Source organism: Borostomias antarcticus (genome assembly GCF_949987555.1).
Source record: "Borostomias antarcticus genome assembly, chromosome: 14".
In the NCBI taxonomy this organism is placed as follows: Eukaryota; Metazoa; Chordata; class Actinopteri; order Stomiiformes; family Stomiidae; genus Borostomias; species Borostomias antarcticus.
In genome coordinates this window covers 23,842,555-23,855,844 of record NC_140247.1, presented here as the reverse complement: position 1 = coordinate 23,855,844, position 13,290 = coordinate 23,842,555, and the positions used below count along the sequence as shown (strand labels likewise).

Here is a 13,290-nt window from a genome sequence, read left to right as displayed (position 1 = left end):
TGTTTTCATCAATCTGTCTTCATGAATCGCTAGTTGTGCTTACATAGAGCATAGGCCTGTTGTGGTTTTTCACATGCCTCTGTAATATGATCTTTAGAAACGTCTTTAGACACGAAATAGCTTCCTCACTTGCATGCGCGCAGCACGAAACGGCAGAAAATAGATTTTTAGAAACTGCATTCTAAGTGCCCCGACCACCGCCATTACATGGATATACTGGCTCGCGCTGGATTTTAAATGTCTTCTACATGCCTCCGAACTACACCAAAGTGATCTCGGTGAGTCAAACGTCTTATAATATGGCGTAAATAAGTCCAGGTTGTCAAAAACTAGCATTGTCCTTTAATCGCCTCCGGACCGGCGTCGGTCGCTTCCGCTCATCGATGCACAGATGGGGCTTGGCATCCTGTGCGGCGTGCGAGTGTGGCGCCGAGGAACAAACCGCAGATCCTGATACCATATATCGGACACCCAAAGGAATGCGTGGCCTGACGGTCGTGGGTGACGAAACGGTGACGTGGCTCCTGGAGGTGTGCTGGATATATAGCCCGGGTGACCCCTCACCCAGGCTCGGGGTGGGAAAAGGATAGCCCCTCGGCCCCGAGCCTGGGGGGAGAGGAGAAACAACTTGACCCAGAAGAAGAAGATGATTATCATGGACAGCACTGTGCAGCTTTGTTCATTGACCTGTCCAAAGCTGATACCGTTGACCATTCACTTTTAATAGAAAGACTACGGCACCAAAATCCACCTCCTGCTGGGCTCGGTCCTGGCGGAGGCCAGGGTAACTCCCTCTTAGTTAATCATACACAAGTGACACAGTACATTGTGTATTCAAGATGTACAAACTTAAGATTCAGTGATTAAAGCTACAGATTTAATAAACAATCCCTGCTAAGCAATACACAAACAAACTCATTCTCTGCAGGTTAAATATATTACAATTTCAATATTTTTTAATACAACGAAATATATTATTTTTTAACAAGCACTCAATATGCAACATAGTTGTAACAGTTATATGTAAGTATTATATTAGGATGTCTTTCTAGAATAGATTAATAATGTCTGTTTCATTAAAAACTGCCCGTTACTTGAAATATCCTTCAAGAATATCTTCCCCTTATCAATTCTATAGTGTCTTACTAAAGCTGCCTTCAAGGCTATGGCACATTCATATCTGGAAAATATATATATGGTAGTTTTGTTCTATATCTCATCTCTCCTTCTGCTTTCCATTCATTTACTGTAAGTGTAAATTCAGGTTTCAGAAATAGTTATAGCAAAAATCCTTAAAAACTCGGTCAGGAAATACTGTTTATATTAGGCTTGCTGGTGATCGGCTGCTCATAAAGCATTCCTATAGGTGGTACAGGTTGTCACTCATTCCTTATTCTTCCTCTGTTTGCTCCCGCCTCCGAAGATGGCTCCTGCCAGAGCCAGAACGCCGAGGCCGATCATAGTGGCGACGCACGCTCCCACGCCGACCTCCACCGCCTTACAGATCTGAGAGGAAAACACACGGAGGATGCACAGGGAGCAGAGGTCACAGGAAAGGAAACATCTCCATATCATTCCCACCTGTCCAATCCAAGCAGATTTCCATGTGATTCAGGGAAAAAAACAGGGTATGATAACATCCTGAGTGAAGTGGAGGTTCTCATCTACAAGGACCCAGAAGTTGGTTGGTAGTCAGACAGGACTTTCAATGTACATTCAGCAGCGCCCCCACCTGGCGAGACTCAGCCTTCCCGTATCTCAGCTCCGTGGCAAAGTGCTCGCAGTTTCCCCTGAAGAGGCAGTAGGACAGCTCTCTCCCCACCTGCTCCCGGGCCTCCTCCAGGATCACCTGCACGTCCCTGGGCTTGTACTTCTTATCCAGCCCGTTGTTGATGACCCACTTGTCGGTCCCCACGACATCCCAGACCTTCTCCCTCTTCACCAGGGCCTTCTCACACAGCACTGACATCACACTGCTGGCCCCCGCCCCCGGAACCTCGGCTGGGGGAGAGGAGGAGGAGAGGTAGGGGAGAAAGAGGGGTGGAGGAGGGGGGAAAGAAAGGATGTAATGTGTGTGTGTGGGGGGGTGACATTCAGGGATAGGGTTGAGACAACAGCAGTTAGGGTTAGAATCATCAGTACTATTACGTCGTTCAGTCGCAAAGCCCTGTGTTTTTAGACACGATTCTATCCAAAGTATATTTCTAGTCAGGCACTGATAAATTGATCTAGTTTTTTTTTCCTTTTCTTTTCGTGTCTTGTTATTGATATTTATTCTACAACAGAGAGTTTGGATACTTGATTCTGATTGGCTAGCAGCCGTGGTAAAATACTCTGTAACCCACGGCTGCGACCGCATAACAATTAGTATTAATGCGCCGTCAATCTCATTGACGAGGCAATTGATAAGATCAAGCGGTAGGCTATGCTTTGCGTAGCAACCACTCGCAGCAACCTCGCCTTTTTCGTATCCTATTACAAAAACACACTCATCAGTCCGACTCCAACACTTCCACACCCCTACCAGCAAAAACGAGTGCTCTGGAGAACTGTTTTAATAACTGCACCATAGCTGGAAATATTCAAATAAACGTGAACCACCCAAATTATGCCTTATGGTTTATGTGAACAAGGCCAACCCAAATAGGCGAGATAGCCTATGTTGCCTGGCAACCATTTAATTCAGAACCTATCGCGGAAGATTGTGTAAATACTAAAATGATAAGAATGATCGGTAAATAAATGATTGAATGTTACTACTGAGTGTTTTTTGTGAATATATACATGTAGTAACCGTTGGAGAAAAGCAATTGACCACTCGAGGCAGTGGGTTACCGGGGATTTTACCACAGCTACGGGGGGTTTTATGGTAAAATCCTGTGTAACTCACTGCCTCGAGTGGTCAATTGCTTAATTCTATCATATTTTATTGTTTTATTGTACAGCACTTTGGTCAACCACAGTTGTTTTTAAATGTGCTTTATAAATAAAGTTTGAATTAGCTTGACTAGGTTAGTGTGCACACTGCCCCAGCCAACACCAACGTTGGATTGGTGTGCCATGTTTGTTAGTGACTGTTGGCGTCGGTTCGATGGATTTTCAGTTGAATTTTAAACCATTCTAACAACAACTGCCAACTTTAGAACATTGTTGTTGTTGACAGTTGGTTGGTGTGAGCGGTTGGGGCGTGTGCAGACACCATATCACTTACAGGGAGGCGCCAGGTGAACCACGTATCCATCCCCAACGTACACAGCCCAGTGCTGGTAGGTCCCACGGAATATCTCAATCAGGTCCCCTGGCTGCGGCTTCTCATCGTACTGGTAGTGAGGGTCACATGAAAAAACAACAAACATTGGTTTAGAGCCATTTACCAATAGGCTGTGTTGCCATTCCATTTGCATCAGGCTCAAAATTTGAATAAACAATTGCCGCATTTAAAAAAAAATATATATATATTTTTGACTGAAATACATTGATTCATAAAGAAAGATATTCACACAAAAGTATTAAACTTAAAAGTTATTGTGGTTAGGAAATACTTGCTGTTCCATCTACCTTAGTAGTCTACCTACCAGTGTTGGGGCCATGCCTGTTTTGGGCCTGCTGGTACAGGATGTCTGCTAGTCTCTTCAGTCGTTTGTCTTTCTCCAACCAGCTCCCTTTACAACCACTGATCTGAACATGACAGGACATTTGAGTTTAGCTATGAAACCAATGTTTCGTCTTAACTGACCAACTGATCACGCTCCTTTGTGCCAGCGGCCATCAGACTCTATAACAGTGCCTGTATCCTATATCCAGGCATAATGGATACTTTTTCTTGTAATTTAATTCTCTTGTGTAGGCTATGTTCTCTATCTATTCTGCTGTAGGCTACTTTCTCCCACTGCTGCTGTTCTTTTTCCACCGCTGAAACCCCAAATTTCCCCACGGGGATTATTAAAGTACCTTATCTTATCTTACCTTCCCACCCCCCCTTTACCCTATCTTGCCTTACCTTATATACAAGTTTACCTTATCTAACTATACACATAAAGTTTATTAGGCTATTAGGCTATCTGATCCTGATATCCATACTCATTTGCCCATGCCTAAATACGCCACTGGTGATATGTGCAAAATATAAACTAATAAACTATAGAAACCCATTATTGCCACGCTGTGGGTGAAAGGTAATGATGAGCTCTGAGTTCACAGCTGTTGGAGAGCAGGCATGATGATGCTATCCAAGATAATACGGGTTTACGTCATTACGCTGCGTGGCTTCGTCTGTTAGCTTTAACACACACATCCTGTCCTGATTATTCATTCGCTTACTCAATAGATCAGTCAATTATTAAATATGTTGTGGCTATCACACAATTGTTTCACTTCTTACCGATATGTTGGTTGCAGTAGCCTAGCTATGGACTGACGTCACCATGAAACAGCAACAATCAGCTGAGAGATCAGCTGACACTCAAAAACAAACACGTCATCTGGGCCACGCCCCCGCGTCTAGGGCGCTCTTTAAAAGGTATTTATTGAATAATGCTCAAGTTATACATCAACAATACATACGGTTAAACAAAGGAAACAAAAAGAATAGCGTAGTAACAAGCAAAAGCAGCACAAACATCAAATAAAGATATGTAGCCTAAAACTAAGGTTCTATTAATACATCCATGCCTAAGGCCTTACATCTTGTTAGGGAATATTTGTAAATATTCTGACCCTAATAGGCCTCTCTGATTTCTATTTTGAAATGTTGAATGTGTGGTTTCTTTCCATTCCATTTGCATTTATGAATATATCATTTTCCATATAAAATAGCGTCAACGGAGCTCCTGAATTCACCAAAAGGAAAATGTACGTTTTTGCTCATTTTAACATTAGAGTTAGGCTACTTAATGAGCGAAATAGTGACACCAACTGATTTGTAAACTATAGCCTGAGGTGCAACAGGTGAAATACTGTGGCGTCCGCATAAACATACAATATTATGCAGTATTATATAATTCCTAACTGATCATTTGGGTGTACCTACAGTATACCCTTTTTCTGAAATCTAAGTTTATAATGCTTTTTCTGGAGGCAGAGCAGCGCAAAATGAAAACATGTCAAGATCTAAATCAGCTGAAGAGCTGTGGTATTGTTTCTCGCCGCCAGGTGGCGCTACCGCCTCCGAGAGGACCCGCGCTTTCGTGATCTACCTTCGAAGAAGCGGGACTTCCGTCTCTGGAGCGCCCTTTCGGGATGTTGTTCTAAATATGATAGAAAAACACAACAGTTCAGACATTTAATTGATAGTTTTCTAGCTTGTAACCAGGGGAACGGTGTTAATGGGACATTTTCACGGCAAACGATCCAACGATGTCTGCCGTGTTTGACGGGACTACTGTGAAAGCCATGCAGACGACTCACAGTCACAATGCATTCAGGTGAGAGAGTGAGTGAGTCTGTAGCTAGCTGGCTAGCAGGCTAGTCAAAGCAGAACCCTAAACCACGTATTTACAGCAGTTTTACAACAAGTGGAGGCCGTTATTTAAGCAATAAACCACTCGAGGCCGTGTGTTATAGTGATTTTATAACAGCTAGGGGGCGCTGTTAGTCTAAAACCCCCCTAGCTGTTATAAAATCACTATAACACACGGCCTCGAGTGGTTTATTGCTTTTATACAACGGTTACTACAGCTATTAGTGTAAAATAGACACACATCAATGTAAAATATTAACATTTATTCAAAACGAAGCATCATTCCCTCAATTCCGCCGAGCAAAATAGTTCCCCTAACAAATGGGTTGCCAAGCAACAACAACAACTACAATGCATTGGATCAAACGGGAGGCGCATTAATACTGATAATGGAATGATATGCGGTCCCAGGTGTGTTACAAAGTATTTTAACACGGCTTCCAGCCAATCAGAATCAAGAACCAGAACTAACCGTTGTATAAACTGAATTAGGATATCTTCTGCCCTTTTTGTGAGTGGCTGTAAGCCAGCGCACCATAGATAGCGTTTGTCGGGTTGTCACTCCCTCCTTCCGTTCTGTTATTGACCTGCATTTCTGTTGCCACCACAAGAGGCAGTAGTCCCAGCACAATGACATCCCACACTTCAAAGTTCTTCGGTAGTGTAGTGGATAAAGTGTCCGACTCCCATGCGGGAGATCAGGGGTTCAAGACCCTGGTGGGGAAGAGTTTGGGAAACAACACCCACGCCCTCTGCTAGCCTGTGGGTTTATTCCTGTTTACTTTCAGCCTTTCCATCCCTCTCACTCCCTCCTTTAACTCTCCTCTCCCCTTTTTTTTTGGAAGTACAGGAGAGATTCTATAGAAACAAAAACACTATGACATCCTGTACTTCCCAAGTTCCTCGGTAGTGTAGTGGATAAAGCATCCGACCCCCAGTTGAGGACGAGCTTATTTGACTCCTAACTTTAGCCACAACCTTTCTTCCTCTCCTCTCTGCCCCCTCTTTTCAGACGCACGGGAGAGATCCCATGGGAACAAAACGTTTATTTTTTATTTTTAAGGAAATGTACAGTCTGTTTTGCAGATGAATTAACTGTCAAACTGATTGCAGAAACTGGGTGACCAATTAAGTGACCAATTACAAGTCCCATTGATATACTAGACTTGTGCTTACTGTTATGTTTCTCCGTATGCAACTCTTCCTGAGTGGATCCAGTTATAATTAATATATATCAAAGCATTTTAATAAATATGAGCATTGTGATTTGTCATTTATGTTTGTCAAGGATGTTATAGAAGTTATGTAAAAAGGTGGTAACCTGGTGGTGCTATGTCAGTTATTGAATTTATGTGCAGTAATTGAACATTTGAAATACTCCTGTTTTGAAATTATACCTACAGTATAGGTGTCTCAGTAATTACCCATTATATGTAAGGCTATACTTAAAATGTATTTACCAGGTAAATGTTTAGAAACTGGGGGACTATGAAAGGAAGGGTTACCCAAAAAATGTTCATCCATCCATCTTCATCCGCTTATCCGCGGTCGGGTCGCGGAGGCAGCAGTTCCAGTTAAGCGACTGCAGAACCGCACCAGCTGCTCTGATTCTCCGGCCAAGCTCCCTCTCCATGGTTCCCTCACTCGTGAACAAGACCCCCAGATACTTGAACTCCTTCACTTGGGGTAGGGACTCATTTCCTACGGACAGACCACCGGTTTCCTGCTGAGAACCATGGCCTCAGACTTAGAAGTGCTGATCCTCATCCCAGCCGCTTCACACTCAGTTGCGAACCTATCCAGAGAGTGCTGGAGGTCGCAGTGATCCCCAGCTCACCGAACTACAAACCCACCTCCACCCGGCTACGCCTCGATATCCTGTCCATGAAAATCACAAACAGGATTGGTGACAAAGCACAGCCCTGACGGAGGCCAATCCCCACCAGAAAGGAAGACGACTTACTGCTGAGGACACGGACACAGCTCTCCCTCTGGGTGTACAGGGATTGGATGGCCCTAAGTAGTGATCCCCTCACCCCATACTCCCGTATAACCCTCCACAAGACCTCTCGAGGGACCCGGTCGTAAGCCTTCTCCAAGTCCACAAAACACATGTAGACAGGTTGGGCAAGCTCCTAAGCCCCCTCCAAGATCCTTGCGAGAGTGAAGAGCTGGTCGGTGGTTCCACGACCAGGACGAAATCCGCATTGTTCCTCTTCGATCTGAGGTTCGACTATCGGCCGGACCCTCCTTTCCAGCACTATCGGCCGGACCCTCCTTGGAGTACACTTTCCCTGGGAGGCTGAGTAATGTGATGCCTCTATAATTGGCACACACCCTCTGGTCCCCTTTTTCAAATATTGGGACCACCACCCCAGTCTGCCACTCCTTTGGCACTGACCCGGACTTCCATGCAATGTTAAAGAGGCGTGTCAAGACAGCCACTCAACACCCAGCGCCTTCAGCATTTCTGGACGGATCTCATCAGTCCCTGGGGCTTTGCCACTGTGGAGTTGTTTGACTACCTCAGTGACCTCCTCCAGGGAAATTGACGATGACCCCCCATCATCTTCCGGCTCTGCCTCAATCGTAGAGGGTGGATTAGATTAGAGTTCCTCAAAGTGCTCCTTCCAACGCTCAACAACCTCCTCCGTTGAGGTCAGCAGTGTCCCTTCCTTGCTGTATACAGCTTGGATGGTTCCCCGCTTTCCCTTCCTGAGGTGTCTGATGGTCAAAAAATGTTCAGAGTAAGTTAATTTAGCTTAAAGTAACATAAGCTTAGAGTCAATGGGCCTAGGATATAGACAATAAACTACCGGTGGAATGGTGGTGGAGCAATAGCGGGAGCATTTCGGTTTACCGCTGTCCCTGACGCTAATAATCCACCAGAGGTCCGCTTGCCATTCGATGTGCAAATGGCCAGGAACCCGCCAGCGGATTCGGCCGGAGGTCCGCCAGCTCGTCCATCAGGGACCCGCTGTAGGTCCGCTAGCCTTGTGTTATCTGGGTTTATCCCTTACCTTTGTCCAGAAACAGAAGTTGAACAATTGCAGCAAAATAGCTAACGCTACAGCAGTGTTTCCCACAGGATTTTGGGCAGCTATGGGGAGTGGACCTCCATAGGTCCATCAGTGTAACTGCTTTATCCACTGACCGCTACCATTAATGTAATGGAAGCTGCTGCTAGTTGTTGTGAGCTCATGAGCTAACTGGCTATCCCACTCTTATTGTGCTGGATTAGCATTGGAAGCATCGGAACTGATGTGTCAAGGCGACCTATCTAAGACCTATCTTAATTTATCAGACATTATTTCATGACATTTCAATTCACAGCTATTTCAGTGGCATGACTAGCTTCCGTCCTACCAGTCCTGAACAGAAACAAGCCAGCCACGCACATAAGCCAGGCTTGACCTGGCCTGGTTCATAGGTTGTTGTGGTCTGTCATCATATTATGACATCAGAGCCGGCAGATTTATCTTCTTGTGTAACTTGAACCTTTTCTCTTGCAATGTTTTCAATTTAAATCTGTGCTGAACACATCTTACATTTATTTCTCCCCTTCCTTCCTTTTTTGTGTGTGCATATCTCTCTCTCTCCCCTCTCCCTCTCTCTCTCTCTCCCTCTCTCCCTCTCCCTCTGTCTCTCCCTCTCTCCCTCTCTCCCTCCCTCTTCCTCTCTCCCTCCCTCTCCCTCTGTCTCTCTCTCTCCCTCTCTCTCTCTCCCTCTCTCTCTCTCTCCCTCTCCCTCTGTCTCTCCCTCTCTCTCTCTCTCTCTCTCTCCCTCTCTCCCTCCCTCTTCCTCTCTCCCTCCCTCTCCCTCTCTCTCTCTCTCCCTCCCTCTCCCTCTGTCTCTCTCTCTCCCCTCTCCCTCTCTCTCTCTCTCTCTCCCTCCCTCTCTCTCTCCCTCCCTCTCCCTCTGTCTCTCTCTCTCCCTCTCTCTCTCTCCCTCTCTCTCTCTCTCCCTCTGTCTCTCCCTCTCTCTCTCTCTCTCCCTCTCTCCCTCCCTCTTCCTCTCTCCCTCCCTCTCCCTCTCTCTCTCTCTCCTCTCGTCTGTGTGTGCTCAGCCCTCAGGAGTTGTCGGTTGAGATCCAGTCGTTCATCAGTGGGGTGGACCAGACCCAGGGCCGGAAGCTGAGCGTCCGGGAGCATGCCCGCTGCGCCGTGCGCCTCCTGCGCTCCGTGCCGGCCTGCCGCGCCGCCGTCCTCGAGCACCTGCGGGGCGTGTACGACCAGCACGTCTCTGCCTTCCTGCACCAGCTGGAGATGGAGGGCGACGGCGCGTCCGGCCACCACCACCACCACCACCACCACGGCCCCTCCTCCTCCTCCCACCCCGGCAACCTGGAGGATGTGATCACCGAGGTGCACGGCGTGCTGTCGGAGTTCATCCGCCTCAACCCGCGGGCCTGGGCGCCGCTCGTGTCCGCCTGGGCCGTGGACCTCCTGGGCCAGCTGAGCAGCAAGCACGCCGGGCGCCGCGCCGCGCCCCACTCCTCCGGCCTCAACGAGCTGCTGCAGCTGTGGATGTCGTGCGTGGCGACCCGCTCCCTCATGGAGGCCTACTCCCAGTGCCTGGCCGCCATGCTGGCCTGGTGCCCCGACGCCTGCGTGGACGCCCTGCTGGACACGTCGGTCCAGCACTCCCCCCACTTCGACTGGGTGGTGGCCCACATCGGCTCCTCCTTCCCGGGCACCATCATCAGCCGGGTGCTGGCCTGCGGCCTCAAGGACTTCTGCTCGCACGGCCCCCCGGGGGACAAGCCCGGTCCGGGCGGCGGCGGTGGCGGCGTGGCGGACAAGGGCGGCAGCCGGGTGCCCAAGATCGGCTCTGTGGTGGGAATCCTGGGCCACCTGGCGGCGCGCCACTCGGACAGCATCCGGCACGAGCTCCTCCGCATGTTCCAGGAGAGCCTGAGCCCGCCCACGCCCCTGCCCGCCTCCTCCTCCTCCTCTTCCTCCTGGGAGAGCTCCGCCCAGCTCCGCAGGGCCACCGTGCCCTTCCTCCTCCAGCTGGCGGCGCTGTCTCCCTCCCTGCTGGGCGCCGTGTCGGCGGAGCTGGTGGAGTCGCTGCGTCCGCCGGTTCTGCTGCAGCTGCAGGCCGCGCTGCAGGTTCTCCCCCGGGACGAGCTGGAGAACATGCTGGGCCTGGCCGTGCACCTGGTCAGCCAGAGCCCTGCCGGCGGCGCCCGCGTCCTCCGCTTCCTGGCCGACGCCGCCACCCCGGCGTCCGTCATCATCTCGGGGCCCGCGCCCTCGCCGCACGACGGCGTCCGCGAGGCCTGCGACCGCCTCCTGCAGACGCTCCTCCTCCACCTCCACAAGCTGGTCTACAACCGGCCCGAGGGCGGCCCGGAGGGCGCCGCCCCCCCCCACGCGCCCGCCGCCCAGGCCCGCCGCGTCGTCCCCTTCCTGGAGGAGCTGCGCTCACACGTGGGCGAGCTGTGCGCCGAGACGCTGCGTCTGGAGCGGAAGCGCCACCTCTGGCTGCACCAGCTGCTGTGCCTGCTGTCCGTTTACGGGGGCCCTGCCGTGGCCACCGAGGCCATCTGCCAGCTGCTGGCCCGGGCACGCAACCCGGAGGAGCTGGCGCTGGCCTGGCAGCTCCACACCCCGCTGTCCGCCTGCCTGCCCGGCCTGCTGCCCGCCGCCGTGGCCCGCTGCGTGGCCCAGGTCCACACCCACACCCTGGGGCCGCGCCCACTCCGCCAGCTGCTGCTCAACCTGGCCTCCGCCATGCAGAGCCAGGAGGAGGAGAGGAGAGGAGGAGGGGGAGGAGCCGGCGCCCAGCAGTCGTCGTCCATGGCGGCGCAGGTCGGGGCGGCGGTCTCCGCCCACCTGCACGACTTCTGCCCGCTGCTCCTCCACGGCGACTCGGCGGTGTCGCACGCCGCCGTGCGCCTCCTCTCCTGCAGCCCCCTCCCCCGGGCGGCCGGCCCCGCCCACCTGCTGCTGGTGTGCCGCGCCGCCGTCGCCCACTTCTTCCTGGCGCTGCGGAGGAGGGGGGAGGGGGGCACGGGGAGGGACGGGGGCCAGGCGGGCGAGGCCGTGACCTGCTCCGTGCTGCTCCTGTCCCGCCTGGCCTCCTTCTCCTCGCTGACCGTTAAGTGTGTCCTGCAGCAGCTGGTGGAGGGCGCCCTGCATAAGGGCAACGCCGACCTGTTCGGGGGGCAGACGGAGGACATGGGCGCGGAGACCCCCGCCTCCCCCTCGCTGGCCAACGACGCGATGGCCGCCTCCCTGCTAGACGTCAACTGCAGGTTCGGCACCACCGTCAACTTCTCGGGCAGCGTGTGGTCAGTGTTCCACGCCGGCGTGATCGGGAAGGGGCTGAAAGTCCGCACCGCCAAGCCCCGCCCCGACCCCGCCGGGGTCATCCAGAACGTCCAGACCCTCCTGGCCGTCACCATCCAGTGCTGCAGCGCCCCCGGGGGCGCGGGGGTGGGCGGCGGCATCAACAACGGAGCGTGCCACCCGGCCTCCGACCCCGACGAGCCCCCGCCGATCAGCGCCGAGGCAGCCAAGGTGGTGGCCGTCACGCTGGTGGAGAACATCTGCCCCGACGTGGCCAACGGGGAGCTGTCATGGCCGCCGGAGGAGCACGCCCGCACCACGGTGGAGAGGGACATCTACATCCGCCGCTGCTTCGAGGCCCACCCCGTCATCTTCCTCCTGCTGCACGTGGTGGCGGCCGGCCGGCCCGCGCTCTGCTACTGCTCCGCCGTGCTCCGGGGCCTGCTGGCCACCCTCCTGGCCCACTGGGAGGCCTCTCGGGAGGCCACGGCCGTGGACTCCCCCTGGCACCTCCGGGCCTCCTGTCTCCTGGTGTCCTGCATGGGGGAGGGCCAGCTGCTGCCCCCCGTGCTGGGCAACGTCCACGAGGCCTTCCCCTACCTCACGCCCTTCGAGGTGCGGCTGCTGCTGCTGGCGGTGTGGGAGTACGTGAGGGGCAACGGCCCCATGCCCCAGAAGTTCGTGTTCAGCGCCGAGACGGGCCTGTTCTGCCGGGACTTCTCTCGGGACGGAGACGTGGCCCGATACGTGGCGCCCATCCACAGCGTCCTGCACAAGAACATCGACCGGCTGGGCCACCTGTGCTGGCGCTTCCAGCTCTGAGAGAGGAGCGAGGGAGGGAGGGAGGGAGGGAGAGAGGGAGGGAGGGAGAGAGAGAGAGTGCTAGTCGGGCTTGGCTTGAGATGGTAAAGGACTATTAAAGGTTAAAGGATAGGAAATCGTTGGGGTTCGCTTTGCATTGCTCAGTGTTTTGGCTGTTGCTCTTACCGTAACCTTCTTAGTGTTACCTGCTTATCTCTCTCATTTTGTATCTTTCTTCTTTTCTTTTTGTAGTTTTCTAACTTGGTGTAACTGTGAAAAAGTGACATTCACAATAAATGATAAGATAATGACAACTGGTTCTAGTGTATTTTATTGTCTTGTATATTTTGTGTTCTCCACTCTGAGCCGTTAAGGTTCCTTTTATAGTGCAAATGGCCGGACTACTTGGTTTCTCAACAAGTAGTTCTCTCACCCCAAGTAAGAAATTCAACCCTGTGATTGAAACGTACATTGATCATGTAGAATAAGATTACCATTAGGCCACTAGTAAATTATATGAGGTATATCACTTTGCCTTATGTCTTTTGTTACAAATAACTAGTTTTTTTGCCAGGTCTCATAATAAATCTGCAAAGATGAAGCAAGATTGTTCAAATAATACTGTCAGTCTGACCTATTTGGAATTACTCAATTATTATGGCTCGTTACACTATTGCTGTATTTGATGTCACTCATTTCACATTATGCAGACTTGCAGCCCAACATATTGTGTCACTC

General features: G+C 51.3%; 2 protein-coding genes across 2 annotated transcripts; one reads left to right on the top strand and one right to left on the bottom strand.

The window, feature by feature from the left end:
* Positions 1-1,094: 1,094 nt before the first annotated feature.
* Positions 1,095-4,424, bottom strand: LOC311317625 (phospholipase A and acyltransferase 3-like). Its single transcript, XM_084448702.1, has 5 exons — positions 4,382-4,424; positions 3,576-3,678; positions 3,212-3,320; positions 1,733-2,001; positions 1,095-1,506 (listed from the first exon to the last, which is right to left on the bottom strand). Exons 2-5 carry the CDS (start codon positions 3,588-3,590, stop codon positions 1,384-1,386), a joined length of 516 nt encoding a protein of 171 aa, XP_084304828.1. The 5' UTR covers positions 3,591-3,678; positions 4,382-4,424; the 3' UTR covers positions 1,095-1,383.
* An 807-nt stretch (positions 4,425-5,231) lies between these two features.
* On the top strand, positions 5,232-12,573 carry ints5 (integrator complex subunit 5; the record flags this gene model as incomplete). Its single annotated transcript, XM_084448697.1, has 2 exons — positions 5,232-5,423; positions 9,525-12,573. The coding sequence occupies exons 1-2, from the start codon at positions 5,356-5,358 to the stop codon at positions 12,571-12,573; spliced, it is 3,117 nt and encodes a 1,038-aa protein (XP_084304823.1). The 5' UTR covers positions 5,232-5,355.
* Positions 12,574-13,290: the final 717 nt, after the last annotated feature.

Coding starts and splice junctions, on each gene's coding strand:
- LOC311317625 (XM_084448702.1), bottom strand. Junction 2,002..3,211: donor GGTTCACCTGGCGCCTCCCT/GTAAGTGATATG, acceptor CCTCTCCCCCAG/CCGAGGTTCCGGGGGCGGGG. Junction 1,507..1,732: donor GGAAGGCTGAGTCTCGCCAG/GTGGGGGCGCTG, acceptor TTTTCCTCTCAG/ATCTGTAAGGCGGTGGAGGT.